General features: G+C 43.2%; 1 protein-coding gene across 3 annotated transcripts in view; it reads right to left on the reverse strand.

Annotated features, from left to right (window-relative positions):
- Positions 1-23,061, reverse strand: part of LOC122563316 (sodium-coupled monocarboxylate transporter 1-like) — a 143,022-nt gene that overhangs the window by 54,665 nt on the left and 65,296 nt on the right. For all 3 annotated transcript variants that reach the window (XM_043717036.2, XM_087973721.1, XM_043717037.2), the window contains exons 11-12: positions 22,828-22,914; positions 10,384-10,586 (exon numbers count right to left, since the gene is read on the reverse strand). In XM_043717036.2, coding sequence (XP_043572971.2) covers positions 10,384-10,586; positions 22,828-22,914 — 290 coding nt within the window. The remainder of the gene's footprint in view (positions 1-10,383; positions 10,587-22,827; positions 22,915-23,061) is intronic.

The raw sequence follows: 23,061 nt of genomic DNA on the forward strand, positions 1-23,061 counted from the left end.
ATCCCGGGACGGGCAGTCAGTATCGATTAGAGCAGTGAGCGTGGTGAGGATACCAGGACAAGCAGTCTGTAACGAATAGAGCAGCGTGCATGTTGAGGATCCCGGGACGGGCAGCCAGTAACGATTAGAGCAGTAAGCAAGGTGAGAATTCAAAGTTTGTGCGAAGATTTGTAGCTCGGGTGCTCGTTGTTGTGGTTCTGTTCGCCGAGCTGGAAGTTTTTGTTGCAAACGTTTCGTCCCCTGGCTAGGCAACATCATCAGTGCTTGGGAGCCTCCTGCTTCTTTGATGTTTCCTCCGGTGTTTATAGTGGTCTGTCCCTGCCGCTTCCGGTTGTCAGTTTCAGCTGTCCGCTGTAGTGGTTGGTATATTGGGTCCAGGTCGATGTGTTTGTTGATGGAGTTTGTGGATGAATGCCATGCCTCTAGGAATTCCCTGGCTGTTCTCTGTCTGGCTTGCCCTATGATAGTAGTGTTGTCCCAGTCGAATTCATGTTGCTTGTTGTCTGCGTGTGTGGCTACTAAGGATAGCTGGTCGTGTCGTTTCTTCACGAGAGAAGAAGAAAAGGATAGCCAACTCCCATTCCGAGACGTGATGGTACAGAGAACACCAGACGGAGAATTCACTACAAGAGTATACAGGAAAGCCACACACACAGACCAAGTCCTAAACTATGAAAGTAACCACCCCAACACACACAAACGAAGCTGCATCAGGACACTGTTCAAAAGGACCACCACATACTGCAGTACACCAGGACTGCAAAAAGAGGAAGAGGAACACCTATACAAGGTATTCGCCAAAAAGGGATACCCGCGCAACTTCATCAGCAGATGCCTAAGAGAAAGACAACGGAACGAGGACATACCACAACCAAAAGGACTAGCCACACTACCATACATCAGGAGCATCTCGGAACTGACTGCCAGACTACTGCGACCCCTAGGACTCATAATGGCACACAAACCAACAGCCACGCTCAGACAACTCACCAGAACGAAGGACCCGATACCCAACATGAGCAAGACGAATGTAGTGTACAAAATACCATGCAAGGACTGCACTAAACACTGTATAGGACAAACAGGAAGACAGCTAACAATCTGCATACATGAACATCAACTAGCCACGAAACGACACGACCAGCTATCCTTAGTAGCCACACACGCAGACAACAAGCAACATGAATTCGACTGGGACAACACTACTATCATAGGGCAAGCCAGACAGAGAACAGCCAGGGAATTCCTGGAGGCATGGCATTCATCCACAAACTCCATCAACAAACACATCGACCTGGACCCAATATACCAACCACTACAGCGGACAGCTGAAACTGACAACCGGAAGCGGCAGGGACAGACCACTATAAACACCGGAGGAAACATCAAAGAAGCGCTTCGCAGGAGGCTCCCAAGCACTGATGATGTCACCTAGCCAGGGGACGAAACGTTTGCAACAAAAACTTCCAGCTCGGCGAACAGAACCACAACAAGGTGAGAATCCCAGGATGGGCAGTCAGTATCGATTAGAGCAGTGTGCAAGGCAAGGATCCCAGGACAGGCAATCAGTAACGATTAGTGCAGTAAGCAAGGCGAGGATCCCGGGACGGGATTAGAGGAATGTGCGAGCTGAGGATGCCGGGACGGGCAGTCAGTATCGACTACAGCAGTGAGCAAATCGAGGATCCCTGGACGGGCTGTCTGTATCGATTAGAGCAGTGAGCGAGGTGAGGATCTTGGGACGGGCAGTCAGTAATGATTAGAGGCATGAACGAAGCGTGGATCCCTGGACAGGCAGTCACTATCGATTAGAGCAGTGAGCGAGGTGAGGATCCCGGGACAGGCAGTCAGTATCGATTAGAGCACTAAGTGATGCGAGGATCCCTGGACAGGCAGTCAGTATCGCTTAGAGCAGTGAGCGAGGCGACGATCCCGGGATGGGCAGTCAGTAACGATTAGAGCAGTGAGCGAGGTGAGGATCCCAGGACAGGCAGTCAGTATTGACTACAGCCGTGAGCGAGGCGAGGATCTCGAGACGTACAGTCAGTATCGATTAGAGCAGTGAGCGAGGCGAGGATCCCGGGACGGGCCGTCAGTTACAATTAGAGCAGTGAGCGAGGCGAGGATCCAGGGACGGACAGTAATGTTTAAACGAGTAAGCGAGGTGAGGATTCCGGGACGGGCAATCAGTATAGGTTAGACGAATGAGCGAGGTGAGGAACCCGGGATGGGCAGTCATTATCGATTAGAGGAATGAGTGAGGTGAGGATCCCGGGACGGGCAGTCAGTATCGATTAGAGCAGTGAGCGAGGTGAGGATTCCAGGACGGGAAAACTGTATCAATTAGAGCAGTGAGCGAGGTGAGGTTTCCAGGACGGGCAGTCAGTATCGATTAGAGCAGTAAGCGAGGTGAGGATAACGGGACGAATAGTCAGTATCTCCTGGAGGCATGGTCATAGGTCCTTTTCTGCCCTGTAGATCTCTATAAGCCCATCATGTTGCAGATTGCAACCCTCGGAGTCAAAAACCTCTTCTAAACCTTCTGCCCTTACCTTAAATCTATCCCCCTGCACAGTGATCACAACACCAGAGTATTTAATTTTAATTTGCGCCCTCAACTCATCATCCTTGTCAGACTATTTGTATTAAAATAAATACAATCCAACCTTGCCAAACTCCCTCATGCCTCAAGTGACCCATAATCTGTTTGTCTTGCCAACTCACTTGCTGTCTCTTCTAATTCTGATGTGCAGTGCCAGTCTTGGACTGGTGTGGACAAAATTACAAATCACACAACAACCGTGGCTCAGCGGTTAGCACTGCTGCCTCACAGCGCCAGGGACCTGGGTTTAATTCCTGCCTCGGTCGACTGTCTGTGTGGGTTTGCTCCGGGTGCTCTGGTTTCCTCCCACAGTCCAAAGATGTGCAGGTTAGGTGAATTGGCCATGCTAAAAATTGCCTGTCGTGTTAGGTGCATTAGTCAGGGTTAAATGTAGGGGAATGGGTCTGGGTGGGTTGCTCTTTGGAGGGTTGGTGTGGACTGGTTGGGCCGAAGGGGCTTGTTTCCACACTTTACATCTAAACTAAAACTAGGATGTAGTCCCAACAGGTTTATTTGGAAGCACTAGCTTTCAGAGCACTATTCCTTCATCAGGTGGTTGTGGAGCAATATCATAAGACACAGAATTTATAGCAAAAGATTACAATATCATGCAACTGATACGATATATTGAACAAACCTAGATTGCTGTTAAGTCTTTCATCTTTTAGAATGGATTCCAGATTTCGGTTCATTAATATGTAAATCCCAGAACTCTTTTAAAATACATTCTCGAGATAACTTCAGGTTTTATATTTTTAAAAAGTGACATCTCAGCTCAGACATTGCATTAAAGGTAGGGGTTAGAGTCTGTCTGTATCCCAATCTTGAGTCGGACTGTTTCAACTTACAAAATGTTACATGGATTGACTGCCTGCAGATTGTGTGCTTTTTCAGCAGAGTAGAATGTATCTGCAAACATAATTCTGCAAATGCAAATTCATCCCATAGACTTCTATGTATGTGTGCGTGCATGTGAGTGTGTGCATGTGTGTGTTAGCGCATGTGAATGTGTGTTTGCGTGAGCGTGACGGACTATAAACCTGTGAGAGGGTGTGAGCATGGATGTGAGTGTGTGTGTGTGTGAGAGACAGGGTGTGCATGAGTGTGTATGTAATAGTGTTTTTTGCATGTGTGCATATGTATGTGTGTGTGAGAGAGTGTATAGTATAGTGGATCAAAGTTTTAAAAACTTACACAGAACTCCCCCATTTCCCTGTCTTTCTGAACCAGGTTGACCAAAAGCACAGACCAGATTTCTGTACTTAATGAGAATGACTGTTTATTACAAATCATTCGACTCTAACTATATATAAACAATTGCAAACTGTTGACATAAAGCTTTCCTAGTTAAGACTCTAACCCCCTTATAAACTCCCCTTTCCACACAGATAGAGACAGAAAAGGAACATAGTTAAATGGATCCAAAGAGTAAAGCACAAAGAACCTTACAGGACAGGAACAGGTCCTACAGCCCTCCAGGCCTACGCCGATCCAGATCCTCTATCTAAAACTGCTGCTATTTTGATATCCACCCTGTCTACACCTCTTATGACTTTGTAGGCCTCAGTCAGGTTCCCCCCCCACCAACCTCAGTCTTTCCAATGAAAATATTCCTAATCTACTCAACCTCTCCTCATAGCTAGCACCCTCCACATCAGGCAACATCCTGGTGAACTTCCTGCACCCTCTCCCAAGCATCCACATCCCTTTGGTAATATGGTGACCAGAACTGTACGCAATATTCCAAATGTAGCCAAACCAAAGTCTTATACAACTGTGACATGACCTGCCAACTCTTGCACTCAGTATCCCATCCAATGAAGGAAAGCATGCCATATGCCTTCTTTACCACTCTACTGATCTGCATTGCCACCTTCAGGGAACAATGGACCTGAACGCCCAGATCTCTCTGTACAACAATTTCCCCAGGATTTTTCCACTTACTGTATAGTTTGCTCTTGAATTGGATCTTCCAAAATGCATCACCTCACATTTGTCTGGAATGAAATCCATCTGCCATTTCTGTGCCTAACTCTCCAACATATCTACATTCTGCTGCATTCTCTGACAGTCCCCTTCAATATCCACTACTCCACCAATCTTAGTGTCATCTGCAAACTTGCTAATGAGACAACATACACCTTCCTCCAAATCATTTATGTATATCACAAACAACAGTGTGCCCAGCATGGATCCCTGTGGCACACCACTGGTCACAGGTCTCCATTTTGAGAAGCTCCCTTCCACTATTACTCTCTGTCTCCTGTTGCCCAACTAGTTCTCTATCCACCTAGCTAGTACGCCCTGGACCCCATGCGACTTCACTTTCTCCATCAGCCTACTGTGGGGAACCTTATCAAATGCCTTACTAAAGTCCATGTATATGACATCTACATTCCTTCCCTCATCAATCAACTTTGTCACTTCCTCAAAGAATTCTATTAGGTTTGTAAGACATGACCTTTCCTTGCACAAAACCATGTTGCCTATCACTGATAAGCCCATTTTCTTCCAAATGGGTATATACGCTATCCCTCAGCAGCTTCCCTACCAGTGATGTCAGGCTCACAGGTCTGTAATTACCTGGATTATCCTAGCTACCCTCTTGAACAAGGGGATAACATTAGCAATTCTCCAGTCCTCTGGGACCTCCCCTGTGTTCAAGGATGCTGCAAAGATATCTGTTAAAGCCCCAGCTATTTCCTCTGTCACTTCCCTCAGTTACCTGAGATAGCTCCCATTTGGACCTGGGGATTTGTCCACCTTAATGCCTTTTAGAATACCCAACACTTCCTCCCTCCTTATGCTGACTTGACCTTGAGTAATCAAAGATCTATCCCTAACCTTGACATCTGCCATGTCCATCTCCTCAGTGAATACTAATGCAAAGTAATCATTAAGAATCTCACCCATTTTCTCTGACTCCACGCATATCTTTCCTCATTTGTCCTTGAGTGGGCCACCCTTTCCCTTGTTACCCTCTTGCTCCTTATACAGGCTTTGGGGTTTTCCTTAACCTTGCTCGCTAAGGATATCTCATGACCCATTTTAGCCCTCTTAATTCCTTGTTTCAAATTGGTCTTACAGTCCAGATATTCTTCCAAAGCCTCAACTGTCTTCAGTCGCCTAGACCATATGTACACATCCTTTATCCTCTTATGGCAAGAAAAACTAGAAAGGCTGTTCAGTGGTCTCTGTCCATGTTGATTGCCAAAATGATCTTTGAACTAATCAGAACGCTGCTTCTCTATCTTCTTTCTCCAGATACTCTCAGCTATTTTCAGGAGACAGAGGGCTACTGGTTTCTACTTGTCACAGCTTACAGCAATTGGAATGGGGTAATAAACTGGTTATCTTCAGACCTGAGATGCCTTTCACTACAGTGGAGACAACCTTGCCTTTGTGGCAATCTGGTTGCCTATGACTATCTCATTCACATCCCCAAGCTGTTCATCTGTCTCATATCGATCACATCACTATTTGCCTTTATCATCAATAATTGGTCACTAGTTTAGACACTGGTTAGCTGCATATTGCCAGCTGAAACTTCAATCATACCTATATCCCGGCTCCAGCTTCCATTATTACTTGAACAAGCAGCTGTGTAAAAAGTATTTACAATGACTGTCAGGCTATTTGTTTTTAAAAAGTGTAACAATCCTTCGGTTTTTTAAAAAAAAGTGATTTTCCCATTTCAGTCATATCAGAATTCCCATTAAAGAAAACTAGAAAAGAATTCACAGAGCATCAGGAAGAGGTTTAAAGTAGGGTTTGGAGATGAGGGGGGAGGTGTCAGCTGTAGTGGAAATTTGGTGTATGTCTTCCGTTGCTCCTGTTAACAGTTATTATCATTCCCAGTGTGCTTAGAAACCTGGCCCTTCATGACTCTTGCTCTTCTCTTCCGATGTTAAGACTAAAAGAAATTGTACGAAAGAACCACATATGACACTAAAAATGGAAGCCTCCTTCCTACACAAAGAAGTCAGGAGAATGATAACCTAATCTGAACTAAGGAGAAAGTGAGGTCTGCAGATGCTGGAGATCAGAGCTGAAAATGTGTTGCTGGAAAAGCGCAGCAGGTCAGGCAGCATCCAGGGAACAGGAGAATCGACGTTTCGGGCATAAGCCCTTCTTCAGGAAGAAGAAGGGCTTATGCCCGAAACGTCGATTCTCCTGTTCCCTGGATGCTGCCTGACCTGCTAATCTGAACTAAGGCCAATTAAGAAGTTCAAACTGTCCGCAGGTACCTTGGACGAGTACACCACCATCAAGTGTGTGGAAGCAGCCATATTGAGGAATTCAATCCAGGTGTTCACCAACAGGGAACCCTGGATGAATCAGGACATGCAGAACCTGCTAAAAATCAGGTGTGAGGCCTTCAGATCAGGAGACCCACTCAAGTATAAGGAATCCAAGTATGGCCTTCACAGAGCCATGAAGACAGCCAAGGACCAATACCCATCCAAACTAAAGACCCAGATAGACACCTGGCAACTATGGCAAGGACTGAATGACATCAAAGGTTTTAAAAAGAGACAGTGCAAGATAGCAGACGATAACATAACCTCCCAGATCGTCTCAACGCCTTCTATGCTCGCTTTGAGCAGCATTTCAACGGAGAGGTAACACCTATTCCGACAAGTCCTAACGAACCTATCCCAACAGTCACTGCATCAGAGGTCAGATCAGTTTTCCTTCATGTGAATCCAAGGAAAATGATGGGACCAGATGGAGTACCAGGCCGTGCACTAAGAGCATGCACAGATCAACTGACAGAGGTCTCCTCGAACATCTTCAACCCCTCCCTGCAGCAGGCCACTGTCCCTGCCTGTTTCCAGAGGGGTAACATCATCCCTGTGCCTAAGAAGGCTCATGCAGCATGTCTCAATGACCACCACCCAGTGGCCCTAACTTCGGTGGTCGTGAAGTGCTTTGAAAGGCTGGTCGTGGCATTAATCAACTCCAGGCTCCCCACTACTCTTGACCCAACTTGCCTATTGGATCAACAGATCCACGTCAGATGCCATATCACTTGCATTTCATTCCTCCCTAGAATATCTTGACACCAAGAACAGCTATGTAAGAATCCTACTCATTGACTACAGTTCAGCCTTCAACACTATTATCCTCTCGAAACTAATTACTAACCTCACTGATCTTGGACGAAGCCCCACTCTCTGCAACTGGATCCTCAGTTTCCTGACTGACAGACCACAATCAGTGAAGATTGGGGACAATATTTCATCCTCACTAACACTCAACACTGGTGCCCCCCAGGGGTTCGTACTCAGCCCCCTACTGTACTCACTGTATACCCATGGCCGTGCCACTAAATACCAGACTAATGCCATTTAGAAGTTTGCTCTTGACACCACCATGTCAGTCGAATCTCAGATGGCGACCAAACAGACTACAGATGGGAGGTGGAAGACCTGGAAAAATGGTGCACTGAGAACAACCTTGCTCTCAATGCCAGCAAAACCAAGGAACCCATTGTTGACTTTAGGCAGGATGTTACTCATGCCCTCCTACACATTAACAACACAGAGGTGGTATGAGTGGAGAGTGTCAAGCTCCTGGGAGTGGTCATCCACAACAAGCTTTCTTGGACTCTTCATGTGGACGCACTGGTTACAAAGGCCCAACACTGTCTCTTCTTCCTCAGGCAGCTGAAGAAATTTAGCATGACGGTGAGTACCCTTGGCAACTTTTATAGGTGCGCCATCGAGAGCATTCTGTCTGGATGTATCACTACCTGGTATGGCAACAGTACCATTCAAGATCGAAGATGGTTACAGAGAGTGGTGAACTCGGCCCAGACAATCACAAATGCCAACCTCCCATCTACAGAATCCATCTACCAGGCCCACTGTCAAGGAAAGGCCGCAAACATTCTCAAAGATCCACCCCACACTGGCAATGTTTTTCTACAACCTCTACCACTGGGGAGAAGGTACAGAAGCCTAAACCTGCCAGTTTTGAAACAGTTTCTACCCTACTGTCGGTAGAATATTGAACGGACTCACAAACTCTTAACATTTGCTAAGACCTGTGTTTTTGTTTTTGCCATTGTTTACCTATTATTTACTTATCTATGCTATTTAACTATGTGATCTGCCTGTATTGCTTGCAAGATAAAGCTTTTCACTGTGTCTCTGTACACATGACAATAAATTCAATTCAATTCAATTCAATTCAATTCAATTCATTCATTCAAGTTCCAAGCCTGGGTCAAAGATTGTTAACATTTTTACTCATTTATCTTACCCCTCCCATCCTCCATATTCTGGATCATGGGGACAATAAATGATGTTTCTTCCAATATGAGATCAGAAATGGAAATGTTTGCTGATAATTGCACAATGTTCAGCACTATTCATGATTCCTCAGAGACTGAAACAGTCCATGACCAAATGTGACAAGATCTGGATAATATCCAGGTTTGGGCTGACAAGTGGCAAGTAACGTTCGTGCCACACAGATGCCAGGCAACGACCATCTCCAATAAGAGACAACCTAATCACCATCACTTGATGTTCAATGATGTTACCATCACTGAATCCCTCACTAGCAACATCCTGGGGGTTACCATTAACCAGAAACTCAGCTGGACTCATCACATAAACATAGTGGCTGTAAGAGTAGGTCAGAGGCTAGAAATGCTGTGGTGAATAACTCAACTTACCAAAGCTTGTCCACCATCAATGAGGAACACGTCAGGAGTGTGATGGAATACTCCACACTTGCACGGATGGTACAGCTCCAACAACACTCAAGAAGCTTGACACTATCCAGGTTGAAGCAGCCCACTTGATTGGCACCACATCCACAAACATCCACTTCCTCCATCATCGACACTCAGCAGCATCAGTGTGTACTATTTACATGATTCAATACAGAGATTCACTAAAGATCTTTAGAAAGCACCTTCCAAGACCATGGTAACTTCCATCTGGAAGGACAAGGGCAGTAGATATATGGGAGCTCCATCATCTCCAAGTTTACCTCCAAGCCATTCAACAACCTGATTTGGAAATAAATTGCCATTCTTTCACTGTTGCTGGGTCAAAATCCTGAAATTCTCTACCTAACGGTGTTGTGGGTCAACCTACAACATGTGGACTGCAACAGTTCAAGAAGGCAGCTCACCACCATCTTCTCAGGTAATAAAATGCTGGCCCTGCCAGCAATGTCCACGTCCCACGAGTGAATGAAAAAAAAGAAACCTGAATGCCAGGGGTACCCACTCACCAATATTGCCAATCTCTGCAGCACCCTCTCCCTTTACCTGAATGTGTGAAGTGTCCCCAGTCCTGACAGCCTGCCCACAGTATTAAAACAGAGCAATCTTCACCTGACCCCACATAATTGGGTAATTTCAGTGTTAGGTCACACAGGTGAAGTTGGATGGCACTTACACAGGGACGGTGGTGAATAGGTTTAACAAATTGCCTGACAATTCTGCTTTATTGGTGAAACAGCTCAAGGAGCATAAGCAAGTAAGAACATTTATTGACAATTCTCTGTGTACCAGGGCCAAATGTACAGACAAGATTTGTTGTACTTAGGCCTTTCATAATTTATTCAGTTATTTTAAGAATAAGTGAGACATGTGACCTTAATAAGGAGGAAAAAGGGGTATATCTAAGGGACGCAGACAGTAAAATAGTTAAGATAATTTAACAGAATTACAAATTCCACAGCAGAACCAAACTACAATACTGTAGGAACATGAATATCCACAAACACTTTGTTTAAGGTCTCAGTTATTTTCACTTTACCTGGAAATCAGCTCTTCTGTATGTTGTGTTCCTCCGTAGGAGCCTAGTTTCACTGATGGTGGGGTATCAGTGCCGAGATCAAGACATCCTGCTGTGCTGACGGGTAGCGGTCGAGTCTGAGTAGGTGTTGGGAGATAGACACGCTCGCCAATTCCTATCCACATTGTCAGTATGACACTGACAACAAAGCCAGATAGTGCACCCTGCAATCGAATAGACAGTCATCAGGTCAGTGGCAATGTTTAACATCAGCATTGTAAAACAGTAACAAAACTTAGCCACCAGATTCCACCTTGAGGCCATACCAAAGCACTGTACTGAGAATCATAGTCCTTCTTGATGCTCCTTTAGACAAGGCTTGTGATCTTAGGGTTTTACCCCATATTCTCAAATTCTATTTTAACCCAAAGGAAGCCAGATTTTTCACACCCTCGTGAAAGGCCAGATAGTGGGTCAGATGAACAATAGTTGTCTGCATTTCTTGGAGCCTTCCAATTGCAAATAGCATTTTAGCTGCTCCTCTGTTAGTGACACCAGCATTGCAGGCTGCAGTGGTGATACAGAAGCTGCCTGTCACTGGTCAGCTATCCCTCTCAATCCTCACAGCCTCATGCAGCCAGAGGACAGCTTCCAATGTCATTCCAGGCCGAGGCATGACAGCCTGCCTCCACCACTGACAGTGAAGGAGGAGCACAATACAAAGCATTCAAAGGATCTAAATCTGGCATTTGATGATGGTACTCGGTGATCATAGGAATTAGTGTCTGTTTGAAAACATACACCCAGCACTCCTGTATCTTGGTCCAGTGAACACACAGACCTAGCACTCATAGTATCAGGTCCTAGTGAATACACAAACACAGCACTCACCGCATCACATAAAATGAATGCACCCATCGAGTACTCAATGTAATGGTACTTGGTGATCACATGAATATCTTTATGAAATAGACCTTGAACTTCCTTTTTTATAGAACATCATGATCATGACCATGACTGTCTTGGTGTACTGATATGTTTGTGTAGGTGGCAGTTATTCAGGGCCTGTTTGACAATGAAATCTGCAATGATAGGAGGGACATTTTTGGTCTGTGGATTCACTCAGTAACTGCTCAGTGTGTATTCACTGCAATATAACAGTTGAATACTGGATATGAGTATTTCCTGGGATGTGATACAGTGAACACTGAGTATGTGCATTCCCTGGGATGTATTACAGTGAGTTCACGATATATCTATTCACTGAGATTGAGGGTGTCAGTTATTGCATCACGTTTGGGTTCTACATGCTTGTTGACAGACTTGGTCACACTGGAAAGTATTTGTCCCTAGAGTCATAGAGATGTACAGCACAGAAACAGGCCATTTGGTCCAACCCGTCCATGCCGACCAGATATCCCAACCCAATCTAGTCCTACCTGCCAGCACCAGCCCATATCCCTCCAAACCCTTCCTATTCATATACCCATCCAGATGCTTTTTAATGTTGCAATTGTACCAGCCTCCACCACATCCTCTGGCAGCTCATTCCATACATGTACCACCCTCTGCGTGACAAAGTTGCCTCTTATGTCTCTCTTATATCTTTCCCCTCTCACCCTAAACCTATGCCCTCTAGATCTGGACTCCCCCACTCAAGGGAAAAGACTTTGTATATTTAACCTATCCATGCCTCTTATGATTTTATACACCTCTATAAGGTCACCCCTCAGCCGCCGATGCTCCAGGGAAAACAGCCCCAGCCTATTCAACCTCTCCCTATAGCTCAAATCTTCCAACCCTGGCAACATCCTTGTAAATCTTTTCTGAACCCTTTCAAGTTTCACAACATCTTTCCGATAGGAAGGAGATCAGAATTGCACACAATTCCAACAATGGCCTAACCAATGTCCTGTACTCAATACTCTGACCAATAACGGAAAGCATACCAAAAGCCTTTTTCACTATCCTATCTACCTGCGACTCCACTTTCAAGGAGCTATGAACCTGCACTTCAAGGTCTCTTTGTTCAGCAACACTCCCTAGGACCGTACCATTAAGTGTATAAGTCCTGCTACAATTTGCTTTCACAAAATGCAGCATCTCGCATCTATCTGAATTAAACTCCATCTGCCACTTCTCAGTCCATTGGCCCATCTGGTCAAGATCCTGTTGTAATCTGAAGTAACCCTCTTCGCTGTCCACTACACCTCCAATTTTGGTGTCATCTGCAAACTTACTAACTGTACCTCTTATGCTCACATCCAAATCATTTATCTAAATGACAAAAAGTAGAGGACCCAACACCGATCCTTGTGGCACTCCACTGGTCACAGGCCTCCAGTCTGAAAAACAACCCTCCACCACCACCCTCTGTCTTCTACCTTTGAGCCATTTCTGTATCCAAATAGTTAGTTCTCCCTGTATCCGTGAGATCTAACCTTGCTAATCAGTCTCCCATGGGGAACCTTGTCGAACGTCTTACGGAAATCCATATAGATCGCATCTACCGCTCTGCTCTCATCAATCCTCTTTGTTACTTCTTCAAAAACCTCAATCAAGTTTGTGAGACATGATTTTCCACACACTAAGCCATGTTGACTATCCCCAATGAGTCCTTGTCTTTCCAAATACATATACATCCTGTCCCTCAGGATTCCCTCCAACAACTTGCCCACCACCGACGCCACAAGCTTTGTGCAAAGTCCTACGCATATTGTTGTTGAATTGAATTGAATTTATTGTCACGTGTACCGCGGCACAGTGAAAAGATTTGTCTTGTGAGCAATACAGGCAGATCACACAGTTAAGTAACATAGATAAGTAAATAATAGATAAACAGCAGTAAACCACGAATGCCAATTTTCTGGCAAATTTCCCAAATCATTGGAGTTTTTGTTTCATTTGTCATCAACTTCTTATAAACTGGATTGTGGAAATCCTGATTTGGGTCCTCTCCAATGAAATATGTGTAACTGACAATTTCGCACCACACTGTCTTTACCCCTGCGTTGCTAAAGCACAAATGCCAGAGTCATCCGGCATAGAAACAGGACTTTAGCCTACCATGTATATACTGACCAAGAAACCCCAAAGTACACGAATCCCATTTACCTGCACTTTGTCTAGAGCCTGCTATGCTCCGGAATTTTAAATAAAATCCAGGTGCTTCTTAAATGTTGTGATAGTACCTGCCTTCACCACCCTCTCAGACAGCATGTTCAATATTTCTACCTTCCTCTTGGTTTTTTTTTCAAATCCCCTCTGAACCACTTGCTCCTCATCTTAAACTTGTGCTCTCTGGGTCTTAGACACAGCTGCCAACCATTGGGAAGAAATTCTCACTGTCTATTCTCTATCTCTATCAGAAATTTGTATAGTTCAATTAGATTCCCCTCTCTGCTCCAAGGGACACAAATGCAGTCTTTCCAGTCCCTCCTCATAAGTGAGACTTTTCATCTCAGGCAACATTCTGATGAATCTCCTCTGCACCCTCTCTAGTGCAATCACATCCTTCTGACAGTGTGGTTACCCAGATCCAACCACTGAGGTACTGTGTCACCCACTTATTAGGATTAAATTCTATTTGCTATTGCTCAGCCCAATTTAATCAATATTAGATGGCAGCCTGAGATATCCTCCTTACTATGAACAACACCACCTATTTTCGTGTTCTCTGTAAACTTTCTAATTATACCCTCTACATTCACATTCAAATATTTAATATACATAACAAATAGCAAGGATTCCAAGTTCCTGTGGTACACTGCCGGTCAGAGGCTTCCAATTACAAAAACAGCACTCCACTATTACATTTGACCTCCTATTGGTAAGCCAGTTTTTGGATCCAGTTTGCCAACTCGCCATAGATTCCATGGGCTCTTATCTTTTGGACCAGCTTTCCAAATGGGACCTTGTCAAAGGCCTTAGTGAAGTCCATGTAAACTACATCAACTGCTCATCAATACATTTAGTCACCTTTTAAAAAATCTCAATTAAATTAATCAGACAGGATCTCTCTTGAACAAATCTCTGCTGACTATTCCAAATCCAAATCCAAATATTGATGAATCCTATCCTTCTGAATTTTTCCCAACAATTTCCCTACCACTAACATCAGCCTAACTGGTCTGTAATTCTGTGGTTTATTCCTGCTGCCCTTCTTGAACATTAGCTATCCTCCAGTCATCTGACACTTTATTTTTAAAGTATTCAACATCTCCACCAGGACCCCATTTGTCTCCTCCCTTATGCCCATTGAAATCTGGGATATATCTCATCAGGTCCTGGGCATTTTTACAACTTTATCTGTTAAAATATCTAATACATTCTCCTTATTAATTTTACTATGTTCTAGAACCTCAATATCCCAACTGAAATCCCTAGTAACAATGTCTTTCTTCCTCTGTGAATACACTGGCTCCACAAACAGGTTGCCCCTTTGGTCTCTAATAGATCCCACTTTTTTCCTGGTTATCCTCTTACTCTTAGTATACTTAATAAAAGTTTTGGGGTTTTCCTTGATCCCATCTGTCAAAAATATTTCGAGGCCCCTCATTGCCCTCCTAAGTTGCTTCACACAGTACTTTTGAAAGGCCTCCCCTGTTTTTAATGCAATATACCTGACTTATTTTTTTTATCAAACTTGTGATATCCCTTGACATCCACAGTTCATTGGACCTGCTGCCCTTAACCTTCATTCTTAAAGAAACACACTGGTCCTGAATTCTCAATATACTACTTTTAAAAGACTCCCACTTTCCAAATGTACAGTCACCTGGAAGTAACTGCTGCCCGTCTATCTTTGATAGATCCTGTCTAATGATATTGAAATCAGCCTACCCCCAACTTAGACACTTACCTCTGCACTATCCTTATCCCTTTCCATAATAACTTTGAAACTTACGGAGTTGTGGTCACTAACCCCCAAATATTCACCCACTGAAACTCAACCATTTGATTGGTTTCGTTCCTCAGGATTAGGTCTAGCACTGCTCTGTTTCTAGTTGGATTATCTACGTACTGGCATAAAATTACCTCCTGTATATACTTTAAAAATTCCATCCTGACCAATTCTTTCATATTAAGGCAATCCCAATTAATTTTAGCAAAGCAATCATAAGCTTGTTTCTCTCACACTTTTCTGTGATTTGCCGACATTTCTGCTCTTCTATTTCCCTCTAATTGCTGGGAGACCTGTAGTATGATCCCAGTAAGGTAATTACCCCTTTTTTTTTATTTCTAAGCTCTACCCAGATGGCCTCATTTGAAGACCCTTATAAGATGATGTACCTCATTACTGTAGTGATGGTCTCCTTTATCAATAATGAAATGCCTCAGCTCTCTTACTCTCCCACCAATCGCATGTGAAATTTCTATAGCCTGGAATGTTAAGCTGCCAGTCCTGTACTTCCTTCAACCATGTCTTAATAATTTCAACAATATCATATTCCCACATGTTGATCAATGTTTTAAGTTCATCAGCCTTACCAATCAAACTCCTTGCATTAAAGTAGATACTTCAATTTTCTGGACCTCCCATGTGCCTTAACCAAGCTTTTCCACCTCCTGTTCTGGCATTCCTTCTATGTATGATTGGCCCCTGCTCTCAGCTTTTCATCTACCCTGTCCCTCATCGCCCTGCCAAATTAGTTCAAAAGCTCCCCAACAGCATGAGCAAACCTCCCAGCAGAGATATTGGACCCATTCCAGTTCAGGTACAACCTGCCCAGCTTTTACAGGTCCCACCTAGCCCAGTAACTGTCTCAATGATCTAAAAATCTGAAGCCCTGCTTCCTGCACTACCTCTTAAGCCAAACATTTATCTGTCCTCTCTTTCTATTCCTATACTCAGTAGCACATGGCACTGGAAGTAATTAGGAGATGACCTCGGTTGTCTTCTTCGTCAAACTAATATCTAACTGCCTAAACTCCTGTTACAGGATCTCATTTCCTTTTTATGCATGTTACTGGTACTGACATGAACCACAACTGCTGGCTGTTCACCCTGCGCCTTCAGAATGCCCTGCAGCCTCTCTGAGACATTCCTGACCCGAGTTTCCTATCACAATAGCTCTCCCAGTTTTTTCCCTCCGCTCTTGTGCAGCAGAACCAACCGTGGTGCCACAAACCTGAGACCACCCACCCCAAACGTACCCAAAACAGTATAGCTCTTTGAAAGATGGATGACCACAGGGGACTCCTGCACTGCCTGTGTGTACTTACCAGTCTTCCTCGTAGTCACCCACTTTTCTGCCTGTGTAGCCACTCCTTGTGTGACCAGCTTACTAAACATGCTTTCTAATAAATCTCAGCATAATGAATGGTCCACAGTGAGTCCATCTGCAGCTCCAGCCAGTCCATGCAGTGAATCAGGAGCTGCATCTCAGCACACTTCCTGTATACATGGTCACCATGGACAGTGGAAGTGTCTCTGATTTCCCACATACTTCAGCAGCAGCGTTCCATGGGGGAGAATTTTCCTCCTTGAACTTTCCCAATCAAATTCAATAAACTAGGAACTAATTATTCAAACTTATCCACAACTCACCAAATTCGTAAAGCTGGTTCCTAAACTGCCAATTTTCTTGCCATGTCACTTTATAAAATCTGACATCACCTTTGGAGCTGTCTCTGGATTCAGTGATCCTCTCCACTCTTCTCCTGCTGCTGCTCTGATTGTGCTCCATCTGAGGCCCCTCCTCAGGCTTCTATCTGGAAGCTCTGTTGCCACTGTTCATCCCCAGGTTCATTGCGCTCCACTCCTCTCCTGATAATGCTCCAATTCACTACAGATAGATTTACCGCATCATCGTCAAACAATCCTCGATGCATGAGCTGATAGTTTCACATGTGAAATGAAGCGATGACTTACCTTCATCATTACTGCTTTTTGGTGTTCCTCCATTGTGTATCCTGGTTACAGTTCATAGAACATAGAGCATTACAGTGTGAAACAGGCCCTTCAGTCCTCAATGTTGTGCTGGCCTGTGAAACCAATCTGAAACCCGTCTAACCTACACTACTCCATTATCATCCATATGTTTATCCGATGACCATTTAAATACCCTTAAAGTTGGCGTGTCTACTACTGTCACAGGCAGAGTATTCCACGACTTTACTACTCTCTGAGTAAAGAACCTACCTCTGACATCTGTCCTCCATCTATCACCACTCAACTTAAAGCTATGTCCTCTCATGCAAGCCAACACCATCTGAAGAAAAAGATTCTCACTGTCCACTCTATCTAATCCCCTGATCATCCTGTATGTCTCTATTAAGTCACCTCTCAACTTTCTTCTAACAAAAACAGCCTCAAGTCCCACAGCCTTTCCTCATAAGACTTTTCCTCCATACCAGGCAACATTCTGGTAAATCTCCTCTGAACCCTTTCCAAAGCTTCCACATCCTCCCTATAATGCAGTGACCAGACCTGTATGCAATACTCCAAGTGCGGCCGCACGAGAATTTTGTACAGCTGCAACATGACCTCATGGCTCCAAAACTCAATCCCTCCACCAATAAAAGCTTGTATGTCTTCTTAAAAGCCCTACCAACCTGGGTGGCAACTTTCAGGGATCTATGTACATGGACGCCGAGATCTTTCAGCTCATCCACACTACCAGGAATCTTACCATTAGCCCAGTACTGTGTATTCCTGTTACTCTTCCAAAGTGAATCGCTTCACAATTTTCCACATTAAACTTCATTTGCCACCTCTTAGCCCAGCTCTGCAGGTTATCTATGTCCCTCTATAACCTGCAACGTCCTTTGACACTGTCCACATCTCCACTAATCTTACTATCATCTGCTAATTTACAAAGCCATCCTTCTACACTCTCACCCAGGTCATTTATAAAAATGACAAACAGCAGTGGCCCCAAACAGATCCTTGCAGCACATCACTAGTAACTGAACTCCAGGATGAACATTTCCTATTAACCACCACCCTCTTTTCCTTCAGCTAGTCAATTTCTGATCCAAACTGCTAAATTACCCTCAATCCCATGCCTCTGTATTTTCTGCAATAGCCTACCACGGTGAACCTTATTAAAGGCTTTATTGAAATCCATATACACCACATCAACCACTTTACCCTCATCTGTCTGTTTGGTCACCTTCTCAAAGAACTCAGTAAGGTTTGTGAGGCACAACCTACCCTTTATAAAATCATGTTGACTACCCCTAATCAAATTATTCCTTTCTCGATGATTATAAATCCTATCACTTTTAATTCTTTCCAACACTTTACCCACAACCGAAATAAGGCTCACTGGTCTGTAATTATCAGGGCTGTCTCTACTCCCCTTTTTGAACAAAGGGACAACACTTGCTATCCTCCAGTCTTCTGTCACTATACCTGTAGACAATGACGCTATAAAGATTAAAGCCAAAGGTTCTGCAATCTCCTCCCTAGCTTCCCAGAGGATCCTAGGACTTATCTATTTTCACACTTTCCAGAATTGTTAACACTTCCACCTTATGAACCTCAATCTCGTCTAGTCTAATAGCGTGTATCTCAGTATTCTCTTTGGCAACATTGTCTTTTTCTAGTGTGAATATTGATGAAAAATATTCATTTAGCGCCTTTCCTATCTCCTCGGACTTCATGCACAACTTCCCACTACTGTCCTTGACTGGCCCTAATCTTACTCTAGTCATTCGTTTATCCCTGACAAAACTATAGAAAGCTTTAGGGTTTTCCTTGATCCCACCTGCCAAAGACTTCTTATTTCCCCTCCAGGCTCTCTTTAGGTCTTTCCTGGCTAACTTGTAACTTTCAAGTGCCCTAAATGAGCCTTCATGTCTCAACTTTACAAAAGCCTCCTTATTCCTCTTGCCAAGAGATTCAACTTCTTTAGTAAACCATGACTCCCTCGCTCAACCACTTCCTCCCTGTCTGACAGGTACATACTTATCAAGGACACGCAGTACCTGTTCCTTGAACAAGCTCCACATTTCAATTGTGTCCATTTCCTGCAGTTTCCTTCCCCATCCTATGCATCCTAAATCTTACCTAATTGCATCATAATTGCCTTTCCCCCAGCTATAACTCTTGCCCTGTGGTATATACCTATCCTTTTCCATCGCTAAAGTAAATGTAACCGAATTGTGTTCACTATCAGCAAAGTACTCACCTACCTCCAAATCTAACATCTGGCCCGGTTCATTACCCAGTACCAAATCCAATGTGGCCTTGCCTCTTGTTGGCCTAGCTATGTACTGTGTCAGGAAACCCTCCTGCACACATTGGACAAAAACTGACCCATCTAAAGTACTCAAGCTATAACATTTCTAGTCAATATTTGGAAATTTAAAGATCCCATAACAACTACCCTGTTACTTTCACTCCTATCCAGAATCACCTTTACATTCCTTTCCCCTACATCTCTGGAACTTTTTGGAGACTCTCTGTATGAATGGATACATGGACTAGGACAACGTGAGGAGGAAGGTGAAAACTTGAGAAGAGCACGGGGACATCAGATGTCGTCTGTAAGGGTGAGGTGAAATGGGATTTGAAAAATAGCTAGCATAGTGTGGAAGCTGTTAGCTGTAGGTAAGGCTTGCAGCAGTGCTAAGTGTAGGAAAGTGAAATGAAACATATGAATGATAGGTAGGAGGGTTGACTGATAGAGATGAACCTGACAACTTGTTTCCTTTCATTCATTCATGGGATATAGATATCATTAGCAAAAACAGTGTTTACTGCTCCTCCTTAGTTGCCACAAGTTAATTAAGAGTCAGCCACATCGCTGTGGGTCTGGAATCACATGTACTCCAGACCAGGTAAAGACAGCAGAGTTTTGTCCTTAAAGGGTATTAGTAACCAAATGGGTTTTTTTATGACAACAAACAATGGTTAAGTAACATTGTTATTATTAGGCCAGCTTCTGAATCCAGATTTGTATTGGATTCAAATGTCACCGGAATATTATATTGGGGTTCTGGATTAATAGTCTAGTGACAGTACTACTACAGGCCTGCTTACCCATATAGTGAGGTCAGTATACAAACAGCACACCACTACATCCCCTTGGACAGGGCTGTAACACCTGTCAGTGAACTGTGGTTGTCTTTTCTCACTACACTTTCATTCTTTATCTGTAGGGTATGCTGTCTTCAATGTGGAAATAGAACATCTCTCATCTTTTTCACTTCCTCTTTCAAGATATCCATTACAGTATGAGAAAACCTGGGTGTATGCTCTCAGCCATCATTAGCCACTGCTTTGTTTGTTGCACTATTCAAAATGATCTTGCCACTTCCAGCAGTCACAATGAAACTTCTTTATAAGAGGTGCAGATTAGATTTAAGCAGTGCAGGATACATTTAAGTGTAGGTGAATTTAAAATATCTGTTATCAGACAACACTATTGGGCACTCTGCCGTTGTATGCCTGGCAATCTGGACTAACTGCAACATAGAGTGAGCAAGCAGCACAATGTTTGCAATATGTTCTGTATTCTCTTGACTAATGTGGGTAATTCCACATTGTGATTCTCATGCCTGTTTTTGGGTCTACCTAATTTAACCCTGAGTTAATGAATACCAACTGTATAACTCCACAAAAAACGGCATCCGATTATTTCACTATTTGAGTGCTAAACCTATAATTGCCTGTTTGAATGCCTCCAGACAAATTCCAACAATGCTAATCAACAATGAGGTCCAAAAGTGTATGTTAAATCTATTGTGAAATATAATAGTCCTGTAAAAGTTAATGTTGGAGACTGTATAAAGTTCTAGCCATACAGGCTTGGGTCTGAATAAGACAGAAAATCCTAAATCTTGTGAAGATCCAAACGTTTCTTATACTCTTAGTCTCAATGTTCAAGTAACTTCAGTATTGCTGAGAAGACACATCTTGTCAAAACTTTTTCTCTTGCTAAATCAGGACAATTCACAAGAATACCAAAGTCAAGGGAAATCAATACTTATACTGCTTGACAGAAGAATGCATATTGATTGGCAAGTGCATTCTGATTGGTAGAGGTGCTGCCGTGAACAGTACACGAGATAATGATGGTTAAAGTTAAACCATCAAGCTTTGTTTAAGTTTTAAACCAGACAAGTTGACTCTGACTGGGCCACGTATTGCTTTGAGATATGAACCAGGAAACGATTCTCACCTATTGCATTCTTTCTGTCTGAAAAGAACAGGACTCTGTATATTAATTAAATTTATCTTCCAGTGCTTGCCTCAGTTTATGGTCTGAGAGAGAAACTCAAACTAATTGTCAGCATCATTCTTTGTACAATCAGAATTATGTAACAAATGTTGTCCAATTGCAGAATCATGCCTATGTTGGACACTGCATTGTGAATTTTGGAAGCATGGGCTAGTTGGCTGCAGTCAGCAGTTTGCTTGTTGCTCTTGGGTGCCATCTACCATCTTTGGGATGTGCAGTCTACATACCTAGCATTCATACCAGTGTTGAAATTCATAAATCACATTGGCCTGTGAGAGGCCAACATATCTTTTTCAGCAATACTCAAGTGCTCTACTGCCAAACTACTATTTATCTAATTAATGTAACTCATACCTGATTGATATAATGCAAAAAAGTTATAAGTTGTTTCAGATAAGAGCCTCTTCCTGTTCAAACCCAATAGTGGTTGTATCTTGATCACTGTAAACTGAACTGGCCCTTAGAACCAGTCCAGAAAAAAGAATTGGTAGCAGCATTTTACATACAAATACACCTAAAACCAGGTATCACATTACCATGGGTACATATGAACACAGAAATGGAAGTAAACCATTTCGTTTCTCAGACCTGCTCCACTCCAATTCATTGAGATCATGACTAATCTGAAACCAAATTTCATATAAATAACCTTAACCCTGGTCTAATAAAACTCTAACCGTCAATCTCATTTTTAAAATTTACACCTGATCCAACATCAATTACCATTTATAGAAGAGAAATCCAAATTATCCCATCACGTTTTCTAATTTCACTCGAGAAAGGTTAAAATGGTTGTAAACATTAGGCCATTGTCCCTTGTCCTGACTCTCCAAGCAGCAAAAATAGTTTGTTTCTGTCTTCCCTACCTATACACATTTTGTCATGAAATCTTCAAACAAATTACTCTTTAACTTACTAAATTCTAGAGAACATAACACTATCTTGTATAATTTCACCCTTAGAATTATTTCTGAAAAATCAAAGGTGCAGTCCCTCCAAAGGTGTGGTCCCCAGAACTATTCACAATTATCCGGGTGCAGTTAAACCAAGGCTGTGTATAGGAGACGCCTGGCATATTGCTTTGTATTTTACAACTTCCCTGATTTGCTGTACATTTTATCACTGTTACTTCTTGATGTACCTGGATCTTTTGGGACTTCCATGAATTTTACTTCTTTCCTCCATTTCCCTATTTATTCTTGATCTTTCCACTTTAGTTCCAGAGGACTTGTACAACCCCTTGATGAACCCCTGATGTCTGGCAGGTACTTACAACTGAATTAGCATAACGGAATAGCATGCCTAGAAGGAATACCCCGAGCAATGGACCACCAAGAATCCCAAAAATTGTGAGAGCCGCCTGGAAAACAGAAGAGATAATAGAGGGTTGACATTTGTCTGTGACAGAGCAATGCAAAGCAGTTTTAACAGGACAAATCACTGACACCAGTGACAGTTACCAGATGTATTTTACATTCCTCTGCCTCTCAGTTTAAAATAGGTTTTA

The sequence above is a fragment of the Chiloscyllium plagiosum genome, unplaced genomic scaffold (assembly GCF_037043375.1).
Source record: "Chiloscyllium plagiosum isolate Xiang-an unplaced genomic scaffold, Cpla_swu_hap1 HiC_scaffold_26, whole genome shotgun sequence".
Taxonomy (NCBI): Eukaryota; Metazoa; Chordata; class Chondrichthyes; order Orectolobiformes; family Hemiscylliidae; genus Chiloscyllium; species Chiloscyllium plagiosum.